This window comes from Xyrauchen texanus, chromosome 14, assembly GCF_025860055.1.
Source record: "Xyrauchen texanus isolate HMW12.3.18 chromosome 14, RBS_HiC_50CHRs, whole genome shotgun sequence".
NCBI classification, from domain to species: domain Eukaryota; kingdom Metazoa; phylum Chordata; class Actinopteri; order Cypriniformes; family Catostomidae; genus Xyrauchen; species Xyrauchen texanus.
Window position 1 is genome coordinate 42428943 of NC_068289.1, and position 26603 is coordinate 42455545.

The 26603-nt window shown below is 36.7% G+C and overlaps 1 protein-coding gene across 2 annotated transcripts in view; it reads left to right on the forward strand.

Moving 5' to 3' along the window:
• cers6 (ceramide synthase 6) overlaps positions 1-26603 on the forward strand; it is a 53963-nt gene that overhangs the window by 15369 nt on the left and 11991 nt on the right. For both annotated transcript variants that reach the window (XM_052143247.1, XM_052143248.1), the window contains exons 4-8: positions 5329-5386; positions 11014-11064; positions 11898-11990; positions 23716-23844; positions 25451-25557. In XM_052143247.1, coding sequence (XP_051999207.1) covers positions 5329-5386; positions 11014-11064; positions 11898-11990; positions 23716-23844; positions 25451-25557 — 438 coding nt within the window. The remainder of the gene's footprint in view (positions 1-5328; positions 5387-11013; positions 11065-11897; positions 11991-23715; positions 23845-25450; positions 25558-26603) is intronic.

Here is a 26603-nt window from a genome sequence, read left to right on the forward strand (position 1 = left end):
AGTCAAAGTATACTTTGGTTTTCAGTATGCCGATACCTCTCGGCCACACTGCGTAACACAAATTTTGTCATCAACACAGTGTGCGTTGCAGCCCAGTTTTTCTAGACATGCAGACAGTCCTGCGCCTGCCATATCGTGCATGCATTACACACACCCATACAGGCTCGAGGTCAAAAGAGAATACTTTTAAAAGCTGAGCAATCTGCCATGTGTGAGACGGAAACGGAACGCAGAAAAATGAAGTATATGCTTGCGTTTAGGGATTGTTCAAATCCCTAATTCTAAGTACAGTATGAGCAGTAGTTATTATAGTGATGCTTCAATTTTTGTTTTGGAATGTAGGAGAAGAGGAAACATTGCTAATAATAAACAGCACAGCCTGGAAACGTCTCTCTCTAATTAGTTGTGTAACCTGCATTAAATTAGTTCTTTAGCAACAGTTTTTTTTTTCTCTCACTTAAGCGGGGTAAGAATCACAGCTCATAGAAAGCTAAATGGAGAGTGTGGATTTTTCTACGCCTACAGAGAATAAGGAATATTTTTAGTCTCCATAGAAACATCAGATGATTTTACCATTGTGTATGGTCAGTTTTCTTCATTTTCAATTCACAATTTTGTCAGTAAGCTGTCAAAAAGCATAGTTAATGGAATATTGTAAAATTATTATAATTCAATACTAATTTATTTCTTTAAGAATTTCTTAACTTGGTGGCCTGGGTAGCTCAGTGAGTATTGATGCTGACTACCATCCCTGGTGTCATGAGTTCAAATCCAGGGTGTGCTGAGTGACAGCAATCAGGTCTCCCAAGCAACCAAATTGGCCTGGTTGCTAGGAAGGATAGAGTCACATGGGGTAACCTCCTCGTGGTAGTGTATTAGTGGTTCTTCCTCTCAATTGGGCGCATGGAAAGTTGTGCATGGAACGCAGAGAATAGCATGAGCCTCCACATGCTGTGAGTCTCCGCGGTGTCATGCACAAGCGATAAAATGCGCGGATTGACTGTCTCTGAAGCGGTCTCAGAAGAATTGTACTCCGCCACCCAGATTGAGGTGAGTAACCGCGCCACCACGAGGGCCTAGTAAGTAAAAGCGTTGTTAAATTCACGGCTGATTGCTGAGGCTCACGCCTATGAACTGTGCAGAGAGCACTCTGATATTTCAGACGGTGAGGAAATTTGATTAAAATAAATCAGTTGGAGGGCCAGAAATAAATGATTGGCAGGCCGGATTTGGCCCGCGGGCCGCCAGTTGACTAGTCCTGATCTATATGAATACTAAAATCCACAGCAATTTTCAAAAGTTGCTGATAACAGATGTGTTAAGTCATCAACAAAGGTTGGAGTGTATTTCGGAGGCCTATAAATAATAAATAGAAAACATGGAGTACCTCTCCTAACAGCTCGCATGCATAAAAGCAATGTTTGGAGGGGCTGATTCATTGTGGACTGTTGCACTGCAGCGGTTATCTAACCAGGTTTAATTTAGAAACACAAAATCCAGGCAGTGACGAGGTTAAAAATGACTTGCGGATGTTTAACAGTGCTAACATGACAACATCTGTTTTTGGCCTCACAGCAATCTCGGATTGACATCTAATAGGCAGCAGATTAGATAGGTTTGCCATATGTCTTGAGAAGGCCTTAAGTCTTTCTATCGCATAACAGAACCGATGTAGAGAAACCTACAGGTGCATTGGGTTTTCAAACCAGGTGTAACGTCTCCAGCGACAAGTAGCATAATTTGTCTGTCCATATACACAAAAACACTGTGCAACACATTCACAGCCAATAAGGACATAGCTGATGTTTAATAGAAAGCTATGTGGAGTGTGATTTTGAACCAATGAGATTTCAATGTGGGCGGGGCTACCCAGCGGGATGCTGCAGAAGTAGAAACCAAGGGATTATCCTCAGCAGCCACAACAAGCGACATAATGTCAAATTTACATTGAGTGTCCTGGTTGGGACACCGTGTAATGGTGTAATTAGTTCCTCATTTATTGATTAAGAAGTCACTTGTGTAAGGAATGAGAAATTCTGTTTGAGGTTACACAGAACGAAACCGTGTAAAAAGAACTGGTGTTATCAGTGTTCTCTGGACCATTGCAGTACAAAATTACCTCGGAGGCCTGTTGGACATTACCACTGAATTCTGCGTTCCCTGAAAACAAAACATCCTGCTCTTTGAGGACTGTGTATCCTCTGCTTCTGGAAGGTCTCTGAAGCTGAAAGGAGGACATCCAATGCTTTTCTGAAATAATGACCTGCCTGACCAGAGAAACACACTGCAAATTACAGTTTTTCTCTTCCATTTAGAATATTATGCTGTGATATTTTAAGGTCCTCATTGAGCAGTTTAAACGAAAATGTGATTGAAAATCAAGCTTTAGAAATGATTTGTCTTCAGGCCCCCAGTGAGCAAGCCAAAGTGACTGTGGCAAGGAACAAAAAACTCCATAAGATGTTAGTTAAATGGCAGAACCTGGGGGAGCCAGTTCCCCTCTGGCTGTACAGCATGAATATAAATGGCAATATTAGTTATCTATGTGTAATACAAGTAATGCGTTAATTGAGTAAACGGAGTAGATGTTGGTTGACAATGTTTAAAACTTAAGGATATTGATTGAACTGTAGAATTAATGATTAAGCGTATTTGAAGTCCATCCCAAATAGAGTGCAACAGTGCCTGCCCACAATTTCAGCCATCTTTGTTCCGGATGGATTTCCCCCATTCATTCCTTCTATAGACTTTTTATAAAATCCTCCATAAGAGTTAGAAGCCAACCAGTTCTGAGGTGAAAACTTTATTTTCAGGCAAAAAAGTATTTGAAAATCAGACATATAGACAAAGGTACAAGACTGTGTACTTACCGTCTTTCACGAGGGCATGGACTACAATCTATGGGAATACATAAACCTATAAAATGTTTTAGGTTTTTGATTAGAAGTATGGAAACAATTTAGTTTTCGTTTAATGCAAAATATTCCGAAATGCTCAAATATATCAGTAGTTTAAGGGTAAAGGGCAGCCATATCACCATGCAGCTCTTGACTGGTTGCCCACTAAAGCTAAGCAGTGTTGAGCCTGGCTGGTAACTGGATGGGAGACCTCTTGGGGAAAACCAAGGTTGCTGCTGGAAGTGGTATTACGGAGGCCAGCAGGGGGTGCTCACCCTATGGTCTGTGTGGGTCCTAATGCCCCAGTATAGTGACGGGGACACTATACTGTAAAAAGGCACTGTCCTTTGGATGAGATGTTAAACTGAGGTCCTGACTCTCTGTGGTCATTAAAAATCCCCCCCATTGGCCCCTATATATCATGGCCTCGTACTAATCTCCATCCCTGAATTGGCTACATCACTCTACTCTCTCCTCCCCACCAATAGCTGATGTGTGGTGGGCGTTCTGGTGCACTATGGCTGCTGTCGCATCATCCATATGCGATGTAAAGTGCTTTGAGTGCCTAGAAAAGCGCTATATAAATGTAAGGAATTATTATTATTATTAAAGGGAGACAGACTCGATTACGTCATAGCATGTGGTCGCTCAGAGGCAAGTTTTTCTGATTGATGGATGTTCCTCTGCTGTACCATGGGTAATGTAGATGTTCACCAGGATATCCGCTATCAAACACAATTTTGAAACAATTTTGAAAATCCTCATAGCTCACGGTAGGCCAGTATTTAAAGGTTTATAAGTTAGCGTTGAAAATCAATTAGTCTATGGGATAAATTTGTAATTCTGGAACCAGACTGTTGCACTCTATTATGTACATAGATCCAGCGTCATTTTTTGTTGTTGTTATTTGGCTGAAGAAGTCTAGTTGTCATTAATTTATTGTCTATTCAGTATATTCCATTTTAAGAGAGCGTAGTCCACCCTATGACTAAGATGATGCAAGCAGAGGTCAGTATTAATTCAGCTTGACTGGAGCTTGCGATTGTGTTCAACATGCATCAGACTAGTCTAGTTCAGTCTGTATTGAAGCTCGGACTTAAAAAGTAGACACCGCAATTTATGTTGTTTTCATTTCACATGCAGAGATGGGGAGTTCCATCACATAGTGAACCTCAGTGACCGGCCTGCCAACCACAGTCTTTTAGCCTCAGAGATCGCTGGGTGTCTCTGGTGGGCATTGGTTTGTCTGTGAGCCTCTGTTACACATTCCTTTGTTGGCTTTGATCTCAGAGGTATCAGCTGGCACAGGAGTCTTGCTTAGAAATTGACCACAGGCAGAGAGATCTATAAATCACAGGGGGAAGTTTAAAGGGCGACAGTTGTTTAACCCACTGCACTGGTTGCATTTGAATTGTTCCCAGTTGCAAATATAGAAGCAGCAGTTTTCTGAAAAATTGGCTGTATTTCAATTCCTGCTGCTCCGTGGCCGATTTCACTGAATTTTGCATTACTCGCCATGCACAATACTGCCACAACCTTAAGTTTTAATGGCTTGAAAGGATAAGTTTATGTCATCATTTACTCACCCTCATGTCGTTCCAAAGTCGTACGACCCGTTCTTTCGTCCGTAACACAGAAAGTGAATTTAAGAATAATCTGGTCACTTTTTTTCATATACGTATAGTAGGGCAAGGCAATATAGCTACACAAATTATATCTCAATATTTTTAAGCCTATTGACATTGATATTATATATGATTAATTTATATTGCTTTATGTAGTTTTTAATGGTAAGAATGCATATATAGGGACCTTAGATGCAATCTTTTTATTCTGTTCCTATAAATATAAACAAATAATAATAATAAAATCTCAATAATTATATATTTGATCTACAATTGAGGAAACATCATTTCATCCAAACAGCTATTGTAGCCAAGTGGATTCAATATTTTAAAGGCATTAAATACAAATTTATTCAAAAATAATGAAGGCATGTTCCCCACAGTTTTTCACTAAATGAACAGGGAGAATGAGATTTAATCGTTATCATTGATATGCACTTTTAGGTTTATATTCCATATACTATACATAATGTACGAAAAATAAAAGTGAATGAACAGGGTGTGCAATAACTTTGCTGGTTTAAGCTGGTTTAGCTGTTCTAGCCTGGACAAGCAGGTTTTTAACTGTTCTAGTGCACAAACCCCCTCTACAACCGGCTATCCAGACCAGCCTGACCAAATGAAAGCACCCTGGTTGCCAAATTTGAACAGGAAACCACTTTAGGCTGGTTTAAGCTGGGGGTTTTCAGAGGGGCGATGCCTACATAGGCAGCTCATTAAGTTTCCCAAATAGCAAAACAGAAACTAATATTGCAATTTCGTTTGATTAATTATTCTGAATGTACTGTTTTGTGTGTTTTTTACAGGTGGAGATTCACATTTTACCTGTACATATTTACTTATGGTGTACGGTTCCTGAAAAAGGTAAACAATCTGTTTTGGTTGAATATTTGGTTATCAATGTCAAGCAGTGAATGTCATGTAAATGTTTAATGTCATGTTGAAATGTCTTGTAGTATGCTATTTGTTTTTGCCCTCAATCTTAAAGGGATAGTTCACCCAAAAATGAAAAATTCATAATTTTCTCACCCCCATGCCATCCCAGATGTGTATGAATTCAGCTCTGTAGGTCTATACAATGCACGTGAATATAGGCCAGAACTTTGAAGGTCCAGAAAGCAGATAAAGGCAGAATAAAAGTAATCCATATGACTCCAGTGATTTAATCCAAGTTTTCAGAAGTGATATGATAGGTGTGGGTGAGAAACAGATCAATATTCAAGACCGATTTTACTATAAATTCTCTGCCCAGTAGGTGGCGATATGCACAAAGAATTCAAATAGCTAAAAACAAAAGAAGAAGAATGTGGAAGTGAAAGTGGGGATTTTATTGTAAAAATGGACTTTCACACACACACACACACACACATGCATACATCTTCTCGACCAGTACGACAGCAATGTTGGCTCTGCCAATGGCAGACAGTTTGGAGCCGTCACATTTTTTTTTATATCTTGTGTCGTACAGTGCACCGAGAGACAGTATCCTAAACTCTCTCTCTGTACTTCATCTCAAAAAGCTATACATAATTCATTACTCTACTTATACTGTGCAATTTTCCCCTTCTAAGCAAACTCATCTTTATGACTCCTCAACGTAGCAATTAAACTAATTATAAAGTTTAATTGGCAGATTATAACTTGGGAAAAGTCTGTGCCAGAACAAAGCTGATTTAGAGGCTCTTGAATATTCCATATTAACATACATAATATTGTTTAAGAATGCATGTATACTGTATCTCTGTCTGTCTTCTCATTTATAACAGTCTTTATTAAAAATTGTCTGCCAGTCGATTTAAAAATGTCATCAAAAAATAATATGCTGCTTAATTAATCAAACTAATTGCAAATATTTGCTGAATGCTGAGAGAAGTTCCTAAAAGAAGACAATTCAAATAAATGTTTCAATGGTTTACCCATCTGCCACAAAAGTGTAGATTTGACAAAAAGTGGCTTTAGACGTTAATATATAATTTTTTTATTTCCTAAGTATTGAACATAACTATCACTGCCTTACAGTCCACAGCGATCCATTTTGCAGATCAGTTTGTCATCAGAGGTAGACCTAGGAGCCATTCACATAGAACGTGTTATTGAGTTCAGTATGCAGAATCGTTTTAATTTGTGCTCAGTGTAAAAATGCAGATTCACGTCTTTGGCAGTTACATCACTCCTTGCACCATGAGTGCAACGTTTTTATAACACACTATCAAGATAAAGAGTTGCGATGCCCTTGCCTTCTGCTCCATTCTGTTGCACTCGTCTTTTCTCCTTAAGTGTGGTTTGACTGCGTTGCCTGCAGTAGCAGTTGTTTTTGTGCTAACGGCAGAACCGAAAAACATGAACGTTGAACTTCAAGCTTGAATTGTTCTGACAGTTGGGAAATGTATTATTGGGAAATGTATTATTACGGAATTTATGTACAGCTCAAAGAGCATGATTACTAATTGCTGGGTAAAAATATATTACCGTAATGCTAAACTTCACATTTTGAAACGTTTCTGTCTGATATGGTGTTGACCAATATTATTTTCCAATGAAAATAAACACTTATGGGCTCTTAATGATTTAAGTCATCTCTAAGGAGAATATATGAATATCTGGTTTGTTTCCTAATACAGTTTCTAACATCATTTAAATATAATTTTACTAAGGGTGATGATGCTCATTTAGAAAACCTTTTTTTTTTTTTTTTGCATGCCACAGTGTTGTAGCCGTTTTCCATTTTAGTGGTGGTTAGAATGTCGGGCTCTTTATCCATTTGAGATGTTTGACTTCCTCCGTAGTGCTTTAAGGTAAAAAAAACAACGCTTTTTCTGATTTATCAATCTTAATCGGTAGGGCTGGACGATATATATTGTATATCCTGGCAATGATATAAAGTGTCAATTGTTAGAGATTTTGCTATATCGTGTATATTGCGATATGTAAATATCCATGTGTGTGTATCTATCCGTTGGCAGGGCTTCATGAGACTGAAGACTGAAGAGACATTTTTCCAGCATTAAAAATGTAAAAGAAGTTCTACAAATTCAATTACATTAATCTTGCATTCAACGTTTCATAAGTGCTAAATATGCTTCTCATCTGAAGTGTGCATTTGTGTTTCACGTGAGTGTCGTGCGCATGTGTCCAGCAGACTTCCCAATATTTGTGCTCCAGAGACAGGAGAGTGTAGCGAGGGATCACTCGTGCTACACAAAATCGTGCAGACCACAAAGCGTACTGTAGTTTTTGTTTGTTTTTTAACTTCACTTACTAGACTATCCACAAATAGACATTACAAAATGGTTAATATATAAAGCAATTTTTATTGATTTTCTAGAAAAAGTTAATATTTTGTGATATTATCGTGACATAAAATTATTCAAATCGTGATATAAGCTTTTATTTAATTTGCATATGCAAACTAATTTTGTGCTATCTGACTAAAAGGCCTGTGATTAGCAACTGGCTGATAAACGTTCAGATTTCACTTACCAGTAGTTTTCTCCTGCCGTTGTTATTAATAGTAGCACAAGTGACAAACCCAATACAGGCTCAGCTACAGCTCACTGTATTTGTCCACTCATACAGGCAACAGAACTGTTGTGCAGAGCACTGAAAAGACAGATTAAGTCATCAGTTTGTTCTTCTTCTTCTATCTCTTTCATCTCTGATTTTAAAAGAGCAAAGGCGTACTGTAGATACAAAGGGAATTCACCAAGAATAATTTGTGCCAGGTAAAAGCACTATTTGTATGGTCTGGTTTATAGCCTGCTTTAGTACAGGAATAATGCAGGTCAGGCAGCGGGGCAAACGCGGACACAAAATCTGTGCTGAACAAAATTTGCATGGCACTGTTCCGATCTTGTGTGCCTGCCTAAGCGCTTTACAGTGAAGGATGAATCAGACCACCCCGATCTTACACACGGGACTGTACAGCATCACTTCATTACTGTGGTCAAGACAACTGAATAATATCTTTAACATGCCGAAAGTGCGCTTGACTGGACCGCGCATCTGGGTAAATGCCAGGTTATAATGCTCATCTCCATCAATTGATCATTAATTGATGAATTACTGCTGCTATGATCAATATAAAATGTACAGTACATACACATCTTTTAAATAAAATGTTGTTTACCGCCTGCTTTTCTCAGGCAGTATTCAATGTTTATTATGTCGGGCAAATAGCACAGATCTATAATGAGTCACATTTACACAAAATTAGGCATGTTTGCCAAATCTTTCAAATTCGAAATTCAAATATTTGTCAAACTTAAAGCTAAAATTGCTCTTTGTATGCTAAAATGAGCATTAGAATTTTGGACGTGACCCAAGCACTGATGATGACTTGCATTACTGGACTAAAACAAGGGCAGTGCATAAATAAAACAACGTGGATGTCTCAAGATGTGTTTTAAAGGTTGAATTTTCTTTTAAATTGACACAGCGTTGAAACGTTTCAAGGATGGGCAAGGAGGAGGCAGGAACTGACTGAACAGTCAACGCAAAGTTTAATGTTATAAATAAAACTTAAAACAGCATAAAACATAAGATGAACAGGCATGCTGCACAGCTGTCTCTCTCTCTCTCTCTCTCTCTCTCTCTCTCTCTCTCCCTCTCTCGAACTGGCGCCTCTGGCTCCCCTTTACCTCCCTCTCTTGCTGATCAGCTGGTTCAGTGCACGGCCACGCCCTCCTCGTCACAAGCATCTAAAAAATTAATCGTTTACTGCACGAGATGCTGAAAAAACAGCGAGACATGAAGCAATGGTCAAAGGCGTCAGTCTGGTGGATGCTTAGACACATTTCCCATGAGCGGCCCCCAGAGGTGGAGGCTTTTGGCGCTGGTGTTGACTATGCCTTGCTCTGTTATTAGCAAGACGTCTCGCTGCATAAGCAATAGGTACGCAGACACAACTGTATTTAATAAAAAACATAGTTGTCGCCGGTATTATGAAGCCCGAGTCTGTGGTAGTACTATGGCACCAGTATACACTACTGTGCAAAGATAGCATAGAACTGTCTTTTGAACTGTTTCTAGTCTCGTTTAAATTTTTTACTTAATATTTGAGAATGTGATTTGGCTAAATCTTTTGACTTATCATTTAAAGCACATTTGCTTACAGCCAGATATGTTCTTTGCAATATTTGCTATAATGCAGTGGCGATTATTTTATATTAATTTGATTCACCCTCGTGGATGAAGGGCACAACGTCGTTTTAAAATCTCAGATGTCTCGTAGACCCCCCCCCCCCCCACTTGAAATGTCGTCTTCAAAATATACAATTAGAAAAGTTTCTATAATGGGGGCGTGGTTTAGCATAATGATTTATTACCATAGTTGTCCAATAATTTCTATGGGGAAAATCAATTACATTTTGACATGGCTCTCTGAAATATTTGATTCTGATTGGCCAAATTGTTTGTATAATGACCGTTAAACTGAACAATTGACCGATTTAGTTTAGCATCATTTTGCTTTCTCTTCTTTTGTAATAAAATTAACAATATGCATGTTTTTTTTTATTTATTATTTATTTGGTACATGGCCATGCATTAAGTGGTATAATAGACAGTCATTTGAAATAAACCCAAAAATAAATCCCTTAGAACAATGTGATCACGAGTCATTATCGCCAAGGTTTATTGTGTGATAATGACTGGCCGACTGTGCATTTTTCCTTCAATATCCAATATATTTGGCATTTTTTAGTACAAAACACTCTAGAAAATGTGTATTTTTGTACATCAATTAAAGCAAAAAATGCTGAACTTATTTTTTTCACCAAGCCAATTCAATAAAATAAGCTGAAAGAAGACTGCAGAAATGGAAATGTGTTTATTTAAAACAAGAACCTTTAGTCGACATAAACTTGCAAAGTAAAGTTTAGGTTTGTTTAAATGCCTCCAGAAAGAAGTATGGGGCTTGCATCAATATTTTAAGAACACAGAATTATTTTACGGCATTCGCACCTTTCATTTCTACCAATCGGCATTTGTTCAGACTCCGGAGTGATGCCAGTTTTGCAGATGCAGGCTTTGAATTTATATTTTGGTTTGTGTGCTTTGAGAAAGATACAGCAAAGTAGTTAATTATCCACTCTTTGCAGTGTGTGTTCCTCTAGTGGGTGTAAACAGAAACCCACACTGTGTTTCCACTTTCTTATTACAGTCTCCCTTAGTCTTTTGACTGTGAGATCTGCATTGGATTGGATCATACATCAGCAGTGCTTTGAGAACAAAGGGCATATCTCACAAGATGCCAAGCTTTGATGCCAACTATCTTACAAACATAATTATGTGCTTTTCAGAATAAAACTGAATTCAAGCCATTTCATACACATAACACTAAGGATAATGATTGTATTTTCAGTCTTTTTTATACTTTGATGTAAATGGCAGAATTCAAAAAGCCATTTCAGAGATTTTTTGTGCTTTTATGAACTGGCTCCATAGATCATTTATGTCTCTTTGTTGTGTGTTCTTTATGTCTGATTTGTAAGACTCCGTGGCTTTGGAACACCAGAGAGTGCTGGTACAACTACCCCTATCAGGTACGATTTATACACTCCATTATATCTATGCTCTTAATATTATAGTCAGACAGAATCAGCAGTTCTTAAAGGGATAGTTCACCCAAAATCTTAATTCTGTCATTTATTCCCTCTCATTATGTTTCAAACCTGTATCGCTTTCTTCAGTGGAACACAAAAGGAAACATTTAAAGAATCTTTACACAGCTCTTTAACATACAACAACAGCTGTCAAGCTTCGAAAAGATAAAAAAAAACAGCATAAAAGACACTCATATCACTCGTGTGCTATATTCGGAATCCTCTGAGATTTTGGAACAGACCAAAATTTAAGTCGTTATTGACTGAAAATCTTCCCCTCTGCTGTATCTCAATCTCATTTTCCATTCCGCTTATGTGCCAATTTTGAAATTTATGCGAACACAAATGAGATTTCGGAGCTTCAGCGAATGGGAATGTTATCAGTGAATAACAACTTAAATTTTGGTCTGTTCCCCACACAAAGCTATTATAGAAAATCACTTGTAATTTAGCAGTAGCACACAAGTTATATAGACTACTCTCACACTTTTTTTTTTTAATGAAATGACAGCTGTGGAATGTTTTTTTCCAAAGTGTCCAAAATGTCCCCTTTTGTTTACATCGTACAGGTTTGAAATGATACAAGGTTGAGTAAATAATGACAGAATTAATTTGTGTGTGTGTTTATGTGTAATATTACTTTAATTTACCACAACATAAACAAGTGCTTAAACTTAAAAATGCATTTATTTTGACAAGGAATCAAAAAAATGTTTTTGATTATTATTTATTTATTGATTTATTGTTAACCACATTGTGTATGGTTCTTATAGCCATTAATGGTGGATTTACACTACTACTACATATTGGAGCTCTCCTTCTACCTGTCCCTGTTCTTCTCGCAGTTCACAGACATCAGAAGAAAGGTACGCAAATTTATTACACTCATTATGCATTTCTCAATATAATTTGCAGCATATAAAAAGCTTCTCATCCTCAGAGTCTCAGTATTGCGCCGCTGGTAGCTGTTACATCTGAGCGGGAAAGATATCTTTATGAAGAGCAATGTAACGGCGAGAGAGATGCTTTGTCTGGTTAGACATGTCTGCTTCAGTGGTTTGAGTTTCTCATGAGATGACCAGCGCTTGGGTTTATTAACAATGTCATGTGAGTCTCTTGTTTCCTCTGATGCACGTACATGGGCTGAAGGGTTTTCTGGTTTCTGGGGAGCATCCTTTTAAAGAAATAGCTCACCCAAAAATGAAAATTCTCTCATCATTTACTCACTCTCATGCCATCCCAGATGTGTATGACTTTCTTTCTTCTGCTGAACACAAACGAAGATTTTTAGAAGAATATCTCAGCACTGTAGGTCCATAGAGTGCAAGTGAATGGTGACCAGAACTTTGAAGCTCTGAAAATAACATAAAGGAATCATAAAAGTAATTAATATGACTCCAATTGTCAAATCCATGTCTTCTGAAGTGATGCAATAACTTTGAGTGAGAAATAGATCGATATTTCAATCCCTTTTTACTATAAATCTGTACTTAAACTTTCACTTTCAGAATGTGAAAGTGGAGATTTATAGTAAAAAAATAAATTTAAAAAAAGGAATTTAACATTGATCTGTTTATCTCCCACACCTATCATATCGCTTCTGAAAACATGGATTAAACCACTGGAGACATATGAATTACTTTTATGCTGCCTTTATGGGACTTTTAGAGCTTCAAAGTTCTGGTCACCATTCACTTGCATGTCATACACATCCAGGATGGCATGATGGTGAGAACATTTTCCTTTTTGGATAAACTTTTCCTTTAAACATTTGATATTGTAAAAACTAAAACTGCTGCAGAATAATATTCAGCTCAATAGTTCAGCACCTGTTTTGTAATAAACATTCATTCAAAAGGAATGAAAAAACCGAAAATGTATTTATTTTATGGAACACAAAAGGTGAAATATTGAAAAATGCACTGGTTGCTCTTTTGTGACTAGAGCTTTTAGAGCAGGGGTCGACAACCGTTTTCCTGGTCAATGGCTGTGCCAACCCCCCCCCCCCCCAAAAAGAAAAGAAAAATGCGCATGGATGTGATTTTCCGAAGTTTGAGTGCATTTAGTTTATTTAGCATTTTTCCTAATTTAATTGTTATTTTTTCATTCCAAATGATATTAACAGTTTGAGTGAAATATTTGTGCAAAACTTGTTATGATATAATCATTATCCAAAATGTGAATTTCCACAGAGCATCTTGTGAAAGTGCTTTAACAGTGTTAACTCATTTTGTACAAAAGGACAGGTTTTCTTTCATTAATGTCACAAATTTGCTTATTTGATTACAGATCACGAATTTGTGTGGAATCTAAAATATTTCTTATATTACGTATTATTATGTATTTCTAAAATCATGTAGAGGGGTAATCACTAGTATGCAAGCAACAGCGAGAAAGGAGGAGGCTATTTTACCTGCATTCCAATCTGCATCTTGATGTAATCCTTGCTCATGATCACACAGCGTGTGTTCATTGTGATGTGCGAATGGCTTGCATACGCTCCATGAGTCTGTTGGGTATACTGCAGTCACGTCACATTTTAAGTTTTTGTATAGCCTCCCATTCAGCTCATGAAAAAAACGCTGTGTGACAATGAGGAAGGATTACATCAAGATGTAGATTGGAATGCAGGTGCAGAATTTATATGAATAAAAAAAAGTCTACTCCTCTCTCGCCGTTGCTGGCGTGCCAGTGATTACCCCACGCGTGCCAATGCTGGCACGTGTGCCATAGGTTGCCGACCCCTATTTTAGAGGAATTAACCCTATTTACTCACCCTTTTGCCATCTCAATTTCAAACTCGTTTGACTTTCTTTTATCTGTGGTACACAAACAAAGATATTTCCAAGTATAAGTGGAATTGTAAGCGAGCTTCTCTCTAATGATCACACCTGTCTGCAGATGTCAAGATTTATAGTGAAAAAGGTCAATTTCTCACCTGAAACCGATCGGATCACTTCAAAAGACATGGATTAAACCACTCGAGTCGTACAGATTCATTTTATGCTGCTTTTATGTCCTTTTTGGAGCTTGAAAATGTTGGACCCCATTGACCTGTATTGTATTGATATAAACACATCATATGTTCATAAGAAGAAAGAAAGTCATACGAGTTTGAGACAGGGTGAATAAATGATAAGAGAATTGTAATTTTTGAGTGAATGATTCCTTTTTGAAGCTAAAAGATGCCAAAGCACTACAAAAGTAACATAAAGTGGCCCAAAACTATTGTATGGATTCAGAAGACTTGGACAATACCGTACAAGTCATATGGACTACTTGCACGATATTATATGGTGCTTTTGCATCCTTTTTTAAGCAAAATGTAAAAGAAGCTACAGCATTCACATTAGCGCTGCAAAATTATTTGGAAAATAGGCAAGATTACAAGTTTAAATCTAATCCATTTCATCTAAATGTTCTATTTACAATGTGTTTTGGCCGCATTGAGAATTGTAACCAATCAGAGACATGTTGGCGTATGAATGCAATGATGTGTTTAGTGTCAAGTCAGTCTAGGCCCAGACACAATATACTGTACATGTTTGCATTTTTGCTTTTTTTGCTAAATCTTGCAGAATCTGTTTAAAAGTGTTAAATGTGTCAATTAATCATCAAATTAACAAATTAGCTCAAATATTTAATAAACACAAAAATTTGCTTGGAATGTGTTGAAAATGGTGAATGATGGGTGACCCAATCTGTGGCATTTTCAGCAGAATTCTGCACGCGCAGATTCAGTATGGCTAACCGTAATATTCCTGAAGAATGAGTTTTTAAAAATCGCAGTCTGATGCATTTTTAGGTTTCACATGAATACGATTTCAGCTTGCTTTGGATGTGTAGCCTAAGTAAAGAATATGGCATACAGCTGCCCTAAACAAATCTTATTTAAATGCATGCAAATCTAAACAACTAAATCCACAGGCTGCCCTCAGCGGTCGTAAAAGCTGTATTCAGATCCACAGGCTCTGTAATCCTCCCGTGTTGATTACGCTGGAGTCCTTTCAATGTAAAAGTACTCTCCCTCAGCTGTCATGAGCACTCGTTGTTGAAGGCTTATTTGTTTTCTGGTGTAACGCATGAGACTCTCAGACTCTGTTTAAACAGGTGGATAGATTCTCTCAAAGGCTCTTTGACATCGCAATTAGCACTTGCAGTCTGCGCACGATTTTCTTTCTTTCATTATACACTTCCCCCTCTCTCATTTCTCTGCTGATGGTTGCCATGGTTTTACTGTTTGTTTTTTACAGGGTTTGCAAGGCAGTACTGTACTGATATTCTTCTTACGTTCTGGTTTAGAGTTTGTTCTTAAATGTTAAACTTGTGCAATTTATTTAACCTGAACTGCTTAACATACATGCTCAATTCAAACTTTCTTTGGAACATAGTTAGAAAACGAATACAAGTAAGTTTACACCGAGCCAGGCAATAAACATAACTTTTTTTAAAGTATGGGCACAGGAATGAAACATAATGCATGTTAAAATAAAGAGTAGTGTGATCGCTTACTGACCTTGTCTGTATAAAGTTACAGTATATCCGATCTTTCAAATTTGATGTTGTGTTTGATGTTTGCAAAGTTGGTCATTTTCGCACAGTACTTGAAAGGATAACAGCAAGGGGCCGCTTAAGTAAAACTAATGCCACTAACATTAGTAATAAATAGCCAGAAGTTTTCAAACCTTCAAAAGGATGATTTAGACAACTTTACAGATAAAAAAAAAAAAGGTTTTTACTTAATAATTCTTGTTTCAATAAAAATTTGCTGCTTGTAAATCCTTTGGACGCCATCATTTTTAAAAGGAATATTCTGGGTTTAATACAAGTTAAGCTCAATCTACAGCATTTGTGGCATAATGTTGATTACCACAAAAAATTATTTTGACTCGTCCTCCTTTTCTTTAACCTCGTGCGACCCTGCGTCCACATGCGTGGACGTTGTATTTTGGCTTCGCTATATGCATCTAGACTGTCATTTAAAGGGTTAATTTCTGCCGCACCGAAACACGTGACACAACAACATGCCGTCGATATCCTTGAAGCACTCATATGGACGCAGTGCCAACAATATGACATCTATAAGTGTTTTTTATTGAAACCAGTTTGGTTGTAAAGAGGAGAGTCTCTAGTTTCGTTTTGCATAAAATAAAAAAACATTTAAAAAAATGTGTGTGCCAGCGCCCTGATAAACATGATGTCCACATATGTGGAAACTTGTACCGCATTTCCTCAAAAGTAGAATAAACATATAACTTTCATCTGTAACACATCTGTGGTAAGTTTGCTTCATTTTACTGTACATTTTGTTATATTTTATTTTGTTATCACTCTGCAATACGATTATATTTATTAACATTATTAAATTAATTCCTATATTCACTGTGCATTTTCACATTGAGAATCAAAGGGTTCATCCAAAAGCTGAAACATGTTGCTTTCAGAGGCTCTATGGAGTTAGTCTGAAGATAAGGTACATTTCGAACTGGTCTGAGACCAGTGCAGACAGACAGACAGCACACTGGAGGTTAAATCAATCACTAAATAGGGAGCATCCTATAGCTCTCCATGCAGCGAAGTGTGTTCACTTCTAAAATCCGACCAAAGTTCATTTTCAGGCTGGGGGGATCTGGAACCATAAGGCATAGGCATAAGGACCCCCCAAAATAAGTAAAAATAGACTTAGTCCCCAAGATACTTACAGGTGAAACTCGAAAAATTAGAATATCGTGCAAAAGTTCATTAATTTCAGTAATTCAACTTAAAGGTGAAACTAATATATTATATAGACTCATTACAAGCAAAGTAAGATATTTCAAGCCTTTATTTGATATAATTTTGATGATTATGGCTTACAGCTTATGAAAACCCCAAATTCAGAATCTCAGAAAATTAGAATATTACATGAAATCAATAAAAAAAAGGATTTTAAATACAGAAATGTCGGCCCTCTGAAAAGTATAATCATGCATATGTACTCAGTACTTGGTTTGGGCCCCTTTTGCATTAATTACTGCCTCAATGCGGCGTGGCATGGATGCTATCAGCCTGTGGCACTGCTGAGGTGTTATGGAAGACCAAGATGCTTCAATAGCGGTCTTCAGCTCTTCTGCATTGTTTGGTCTCATGTCTCTCATCTTTCTCTTGGCAATGCCCCATAGATTCTCTATGGGGTTCAGGTCAGGCGAGTTTGCTGGCCAATCAAGCACAGTAATGCCATGGTCATTGAACCAGGTTTTGGTACTTTTGGCAGTGTGGGCAGGTGCCAAGTCCTGCTGGAAAATGAAGTCAGCATCTCCATAAAGCTTGTCTGCTGAAGGAAGCATGAAGTGCTCTAAAATGTCCCGGTAGACGGACACGTTGACTCTGGACTTAATAAAGCACAGTGGACCAACACCAGCCGATGACATGGCTCCCCAAACCAACACAGACTGTGGAAACTTCACACTGGACTTCAAGCATCTTGGATTGTGTGCCTCTCCATTCTTCCTCCAGACTCTGGGACCTTGGTTTCCAAATGAGATGCAAAATTTGCTCTCATCAGAAAAGAGGACTTTGGACCACTGTGCAACAGACCAGTTCTTTTTTTCTTTAGCCCAGGTAAGACGCTTCTGACGTTGTTTGTTGTTCAGGAGCGGCTTGACAAGAGGAATACTGACATTTGAAGCCTCAGTCCACTCCTTGTGAAGCTCCCCACACATTTGAATGGCCTTTTCCTGACAATCCTCTCCAGGCTACGGTCATCCCTGCTGCTTGTGCACCTTTTTCTTCCACACTTTTCCCTTCCACTTAACTTTCTATTAATGTGCTTTGATACAGCACTTTGAGAACATCCAACTTCTTTTGCAATTACCTTTTGAGGCTTTCCCTCCTTGTGGAGGGTGTCAATGATGGTTTTCTGCACAACTGTCAGGTCAGCAGTCTTCCCCATGATTGTGAATTCAACTGAACCAGACTGAGAGACCATTTAAAGGCTCAGGAACCCTTTGCAGGTGTTTTGGATTAATTAGCTGATTAGAGTGTGACACTTTGAGCCTACAATACTGAACCTTTTCACAATATTCTCATTTTCTGAGATTCTGAATTTGGGGTTTTCATAAGCTGTAAGCCATAATCATCAAAATTATATCAAATAAAGGCTTGAAATATCTTACTTTGCTTGTAATGAGTCTATATAATATATTAGTTTCACCTTTTAAGTTGAATTACTGAAATTAATGAACTTTTGCACGATATTCTAATTTTTCGAGTTTCACCTGTATATTTTAGTAAAAATAATAATGACAAATCTGGATACGGTAAATTTCATTGAATTAATTATTATAATAAATTTATATTAAGTTTGTTTATTGGCTAGTTGTCATGTCTCGCCCCACATCTAAAGACGCCAAGCGCATAAACGTTGACATGGCTGCTCCGGTGAAGCTAACTTTAGCTAAAACAAAATGGAGATTAATAATCCTCCACTAACAGTCGGCAAGAGAAAGCTCCTTACTGACTTTTTTGAGGGGTAATTTTGTCTCTCTATATATATCTTTCTACTATATCCATTTCATGTTGGGCTTTTGTCTTTTTCTTGCATAAATTGGAAACATTTAGGCTTACTCATTTTTCATTATTAATAGGCCTGGTTCTACGGGGCAATGAAGATGAGTGACGGCTTTTTAGTGATTATAAAGGGAGCGCTAGTTGTGCGCTTTCTATGCTAGCCTATATATATAATCCATTCAGAATTTGTATAAAACTTGTTTTTCATGCTGCTAAAATGAGGACCAACGGCTACGTACATGCTGCAAAGTTTCGGAAATTACATCCGCATAAAAATGTGGGATTCACTCTTGAAATAGCAATGATTGTCATATTGATAGCCATAGCATTGTTTGTTCCTGAATAAAGCAGCCATTTTCTGCTGACTCACTCATAACAGTCCTTTGCCGCCACCTACTGACGTAACAATGTAACTGCACTGAAATAGTTGAAAAATCCCCTCCAACACACAGACTGACAGCCTGTCTTGTCACAATTTATATTTGTAATATCTAATAAACTAGTTTCATGCATTTATACAAGTCTTTTGGAACAAGCATTATTATCACAAAGTGTCACATCAATCATCCAGTTGTTTTTAGGGTAGTAAATACTACATTGGTAAATAATGCTAGAATTATTCTGTTGGATGTACACTACTGTTTAAGTAAATAAAAAAAGGTCCTTAAACAGGTTCTTTTAAAGTTCCTGACTGCTTCTTTATCACTGCTTTCAGAGACTTTATGAAATAATTATTCCTGTGCCACTGCTGAATCTGACAGCGATACCATCCAGTGCGTCTGGAAGCCATCTGATTATTTTCTACCGTTTTTGAGACATTTCAATGTGTTTTGAAGACATATGCTTTTACGGGTTTCAAGTGCCTTATATGTAGTCCACTGGTATATTTGCCATAGTTGCCCTTTTGGATCTGATGCTTTGTCACACTCTAAATCCAGTATTATTTGGAGTAAACCATTTAAAAGAAGAATAGTACCTTATCTCTTTGTTATATAACAACATTGGACTGAAAATGTATATATATATATATATATATATTTTTTTATTTTTTTATCAACACAAAAGCCTGTTTTTAATAAATAGCATATAGTTATGCATATTATGGTCAAATAAATGTTGTATATAGTGTATATTTTGTATAAATTCTATATTGCGAGACTAACCCCCCTGATTCAATTCGAGCACTGCACGGGACAATGGTAATCAGTACATAGATTCAAAATGTATAAAGTATCATTTTATTTTAACATGGTTGGCATTGATTGGATGATGCTGGCCATTAACGTATGTAAACGTTTCAAAAATATGCATAACCAACACAGCTGGAAACAATAAACATAATAAACAGTTTGATTGAAAAATGTAACTTTCTATAGCTTATAGTTATTTTAAATTTCACAACGTAGTCCCGCTGTACACGTATGTAGACATACATTTTTAGGAAAACTATTTGCTCTAGAAAAAAAAAATATATATATATATGTATATACATTTTTTTATTTGCTTGTTTATTAGGTGCTACTAGTTACAAATCAAAAAGGGAAACTCTTACAATAGAAGTGAATGGGGTCAATACGTAAACGTTAAAATACTCACTGTTTCAAGAGTATAACCAAAAGACATAAACAGAATGTGTGTTAACATGATTTTAGGGTGATAAAATTAAAATGACGATTTAAACAACTTTACAGCTCAAATAATACACGAGTTTTAACAGAAGAATTAAGTGTTTTTATCAATAATAAGCTTCACATTTCTGCCATTTAAACCCTCCAAAAATTGGCCCCTCATTCACTTCCATTGTAAGCGTATTACTGTAAGTTAGATTTTTTTAAAATGTATTTATTTATTTATTTTAAGATAAGGAGGGATGAGTCAATGATTTTTTACAGATCAAATAACTTTAATAATTCTATTTTTTTTTTATTAGCTGCTTGTAAATCCTTGGCAATGGCATAGTTTTCATTTTAAGCACTACTAAAAACACAATTTGTTAGTTTAGATTACTCTTTGTTTTTACACAATCGCACATTGACTTGCATTGATAGGATGTTTGCCATTCAAAATTGACAACAGTGATGTCATCACAATATTTCTTTCTTAGAGCTATCAGAATACTGGATTGTGATTGGTTCTTACTTCCTTGCATCTGATTAACCATTTATAGCCACGTTTGTTGCATTCTAAGGGGCCGTTCAGGCCGAATGCTTGCACCGTTCTTCTACTAAAAAAGAATAAAAAATAAGCTACATGCAGTGCAAGGAATACAACAGAATGCAGGTGTCTTGGGAAAGCATTTCTAAAAGTTGAAGTTTAACTTGACACAGCATCTAAAAAAACAACACTCCTGCTCAAGAAGACGATTTAAGAAAAAGGGCGAGATGAGGCAGAACGGTCAAAGACCTCCGTCTAACGCATGTATATATTGTGAAAGTGTGATGCAATGACAATGGCAAAGCGACTTTGAGGAGATCCAAGAGCGACAATATAAACTTAACTTACATAACTTTCCTGTCTTGCAAGCACTGATCTGTTTCCTTCAGGAAATGCAAATCTAGTTTTTCTTTCCTTTCTCCTTTAGTTTTTTCCATGCCCAAATTACAGCACGCATTGAGGATGTCCACTGCCCTCTCTCTTGGTTTGCCATGCTTCCATTCTGTTTCTCGTCCCACTGCACTTCCACCTCATCTTCTTCACCATCATTAACCTGCTCTGCTGACTCTGTACAATGCCATGATGGAGCAGTGGAGCTCACAACACATCACATCTAAGCAGCTTTTTTCAACAGGATTCCCTCATTGAGAATAGAGTCTGGCTCACCTCTGATTTGATATAAGTTTCATCATTTTCATTTTGAGTGTTTTGCACAAACTACAAGTGAATAAAACACATTGGTTACATATAGGAACATGCTGTTGTTCCTACAAAGAGTTCAACTCCTTTTGGGTCATTGATGTTATGCAGTATTTTTCAACTCGGCTTCATTAAATGAGTTTATCAGACTTTCAAAAACAAGCTCAAGGCGTTCCCCCGAGAAACTTTGCACACACTCATAAATTATTTTGAGTTCTCTCGCAAAACTTGTGCTCTGGTATATGATTGCCGCTCCTGAATGCTCTGTAGGCTGTTGCATTTATGAGAGATAAGTCGAGATGACAGGTGCCGGTGCCTACTTTTTGTGGAAAACTGTATCTTTTAAACATGTAAAGAGTGAGAAAGTACAGTGACTCCTTTCCCAAATTAAAGGCCTAATGAAATTTGAATATCATATGCTCAAAAATCAACTATTGTTTTATATGCATGAACGCTTATGTGGCCATTTATCACGTTTCAGCAGATTGTGTCAATTGTGTTATGAGTGAGTCAATCGTTCAACACTGACACATACCAAACTGCATAAATGATGCCTCCACAGGGCACTCTGAAGGGAAAGCAATCATGGTGGCTATACTACAGGGTTGTTCCAAACACAAATACGAATGATTTAAAAGTGACTTCCGAATTGCAGTTATTTTAAAGCCCAAATTCTTCAGTCAACACACATAATGAAGCATTTATTGCTTTATTAATGGAGAGGGAAACACTATCACAACAACAACAAAAGCAATAATAATATGCGATTCAGTTGTGCGCCACAGCATTCCATTTTAATTAGACCACTCGCATTTAATGCCATTTTAACTGTGTTGTCTTGATTTTCACACATTCATAAATTGAAGATTATGATGTGCATTGCCTAAGTATGTCTTTTGGGCTTCACACTTTCATTGCACTGGCTTTCTCTTCTTGTTGAACTCAAAAGCTGGAGTAATGCTGGAATACATATAGGAGAGCTAGCAGAAGACGGTCATTATGACGCACATTTAACTTAAAATAATTTGCGAGAGAATGCAAAGGTTTTGGGAGACCAATATGTATACCATGATCAATGGAAACATAAATACTTAATGCTGCAACCACCAATGTTCAAGCCAAAACTACGCCCTTGTGCGTGAGAACGCAAAAATTCTCAGGGAAAAGCAACATTTTGCGAGAGATTGCAAAAGCATTTGCTAATTTATTTCCCCCCCATCCAACAAAACTTTTTCCCCACTACCTTGACATTTTACGGGCTAAATCTGCGTTCACACTGCCAGCTACTTTGTCGCTGCATGTCGCCAGTGCTGTGTATGGAGAGTCTAAACAGCATTGTTTCTTTACAAATAATATTATTATTAAAGGGTAACTAAACCCTAAACCAACTTTTTTTAGTTAATGATCTGTAAGCATGGGGCTTTATTAGTACTGGTCATTGATTCAAGTAATTTTTTTGACATTTGTGTATAAAGTGTTTTAATTCTACAATATATTGTGTAAAAACGTCTGAGTGCTGCCCTCTTCAGGTTGAACGGTGGCTACTGCAGTTGAATTTTCCTATTGGCTGTTGCGGTACTTCGTGACGTAAGCGGTGACAGCTGACGTAAGCAGGTTCCAGCTCACCACGCCAGATTTATGTACATGTCGTCTTGCGACCGTGTGAGGAATAATAATAACATAGAGTCTGACAACAGCTGTCAATTAATCCGTCACTACGAGTCTTCTGGAGGATGATGTCATAAAGTCCATTGTTTGGCCAGTGGTTCTCAATTCTTTTTTTTGGTCACGTCCCCTTTGAAAAAGAACCCCCCCCCCCCCCCCACCCCATAATCTAATTGATGAAAAAAACATGGTAATAGGTTTATGTTAAACTTACATTTTTTTATTAAAACAAAATAATTTAAAAATATTAAATGCATTTGAACTTTTTGTCATTAGGACTACATTGTTAATTTTTTTTCTGTATACTTTGTTACATAAATACATACATATTTTAATTAATACTGTGTGATTTCCATCTTTCCATTTTTTTTTATTTTCTCCAACATATCCACACATTTATGAAGGGGACATGAAAATATACTGCATTGCAGGAATGACCCAGATCTTGCTTACATAAACATTCAAATTAAAAATTAAATGAACATAACATTTATGTTTACAATCTGTTCGTGTGACTTCCTGCAGGACTTCCTGCTCATGTTGCTGCATCATGTGGCGACGATCTCTCTGATTACCTTCTCATATGTGAATAACATGGCTCGAGTGGGAACACTCATCATGTGTCTGCATGATGCTGCTGATGTCCTACTGGAGGTGATCTGCTCTTTTTCTATTTGTCATAATTCATTTGTTGGTCAATTTGCAGTGTGTAATATTATTGTATCACATATAATATATACAGTTAAAGTCAGAAGTTTATATATACTTAAGTTGAAGTCATTATAAATAAATTTTAACCACTCCACAGATTTCATATTAGCAAACTATAGTTTTGGCAAGTCGTTTAGGACATCTTTTTTGTGCATGACATGAGTCATTTTTCCAACAATTGTTTACAGACAGATTGTTTCACTTTTAATGGAATATATATAAATTCCAGTGGGTCAGAAGTTTACATACACTAAGTTAACTGTGCCTATAAGCAGCTTGGAAAATTCCAGAAAACGATGTCAAGCATTTAGAAAATTAGCCAATTATATACTGGTAGGCTAATTGGAGTCAATTGGAGGTGTACCTGTGGATTTTAAGGCCTATCTTCAAACTCAGTGCCTCTTTGCTTGACATGATTGGAAAATGAAAAGAAATAAGCCAAGACCTCAGAAAAAAAAATGTGTGGTTCATCCTTGGGAGCAATTTACAAATGCCTGAAGATACCACATTCATCTGTACAAATAATTGTACGCAAGGATAAACACCATGAGACCACGCAGCCATCATACCGCTCAGGAAGGAGACGCATTCTGTCTCCTAGAGATGAACGTAGTTTGGGGTGAAAAGTGCAAATCAATCCAGAACAACACAAAGGACCTTGTGAAGATCCTGGAGGAAACAGGTAGACAAGTATCTATATCCACAGTAAACGAGCCTTATATCGACATAACCTGAAAGACTGCTCAGCAAGGAAGAAGCCACTGAAATGTCCTCTGGTCTGATGAAACAAAAATGTAACTGTTTGGCCATAATGACCATCATTATGTTTGAAGGACAAAGGGAACACATCCCAACTGTGAAACATGGGGGCGGCCGCATCATGTTGGGGGGGTGCTTTGCTGTATGAGGGACTGGTGCACTTCTCAAAATAGATGGCATCATGAGGAAGGAAAATGATGTGGATATTGAAGCAACATCTCAAGACATCAGCCAGGAAGTTAAATGGACAATGACCACAAGCATACCTCCAAATTTGGGGCAAAATGGCTCAAGGGCAAAAAAAAAAATAAATATATATATATATATATATATATATATATATATATATATATATATAAATAATATTTATTTAATTTTTTATGGATAAGTTGGACTGGACAATGAAGGAAAATCAACAAGTGTGCAGCATACAGAAAATATATGTTTTATGTTTTAATTACTATTATTTTTATATATATATATATATTAGATTTTTTATATTATTTATTAGTGTACTTACTATTTACATTATCATTTTTAGAATATTTAAAAAAATATATATATTTTATAATATATGTGTGGGAGGGCGGGGCCAGGTTGTGATTATACACACCCGGTCCCTTATCAGGCTAATTAAGCCTCCGAGAGGGATAAAGGCCGTTGGATCGGTCTACGGACATGTCCGTCATGTGTGTGTGTTGTCTTTTTTTTAAAGTTTATAATTAAAATATAATTTATATTTCCAAGCCGGTTCTCTGTTAAAAGTCATGATGTAAGTTTGTGTTTGTAGGCTGCTAAAATGGCCAACTACGCCAAGTGCCATAGACTGTGCAATGTTCTGTTCATCATGTTTGCTCTGGTGTTCATCAGTTCCAGATTGGGAGTATATCCTGTATGGTAAGAAACATCTCACTTCTCTCTATGTAGTCCTGTCAATAACACATGATATGTTGTGTTAACGTTGTGTTAATAAATGTACACGCTGCTGTCTGACAACACTTCAGACACCTCTCAGCCTATTCTCAGACATCAATTTGAGACTTTTTATATGTTAATCGGAAATGATCTATCATGCAGCATTTTCGTTTCAGGATTGGCAACTTCAGTAAGTATTTTTGCCAAGTAATAGATACTATGGCTACAGGAGTAGTGTAGAGATGAGGATGAGAATGAGCTAAAAACTATTGTTTGGAATATTATTTATACTTATTTTGTAATCAAATATTTTAATTGTTTTAAAATATCATTAATATTTGAAAACCTTTTGTCGACCAAATCAAAGTCAGGTGGTGTAGCTAACATGCTTGTAGCCATTCTGTTTCTTGTGTGAGGAATATATATAAGTTCATGATGTTTGTAAAAAAAAAAAAAAAAAAAAAAGCTGTGTGCACTAGGGTCAGATATTAAGGCAAAATGACAAAAATGCCCCAGAAATTAAAAATGTGGTGACAAAAAAAATGCCCTCTTTTTAATTAATAATTAATTAATTCTTTATTTTAACATCTGATACAGTTCTTGTTATCCTATTATTATGGAGCATCTTAAAAGGACAGATCCGTATTAGTTTTTTTCAGATAAATTTAACATGGTTTTACTTTAGTAACCATTTTTAACCATACTATTCTTAGTGATAGTACAGGACAATGAAAACTATGGCAATAAAAACCATAATTTTGTGGGTATTAGGATTTTACTATGCAAATACCATTTTGTGGTAACACTTTTAAATAAGCTTACGTTTGTTAACATTAGTTAAGAGCATCAGTCAACATGAAACAACAATTAATCTTGGTAAATGTTCATTTCAACATATACTAACACATTTTTATATTCAAAAGTTGTATTTGTTAACAATCGTTAATGCACTATGAACTAACTTAAAATAACAATGAAAAATAAATGTATTTTTATTAACTATCATTAACAAAGATTAATAAATACTA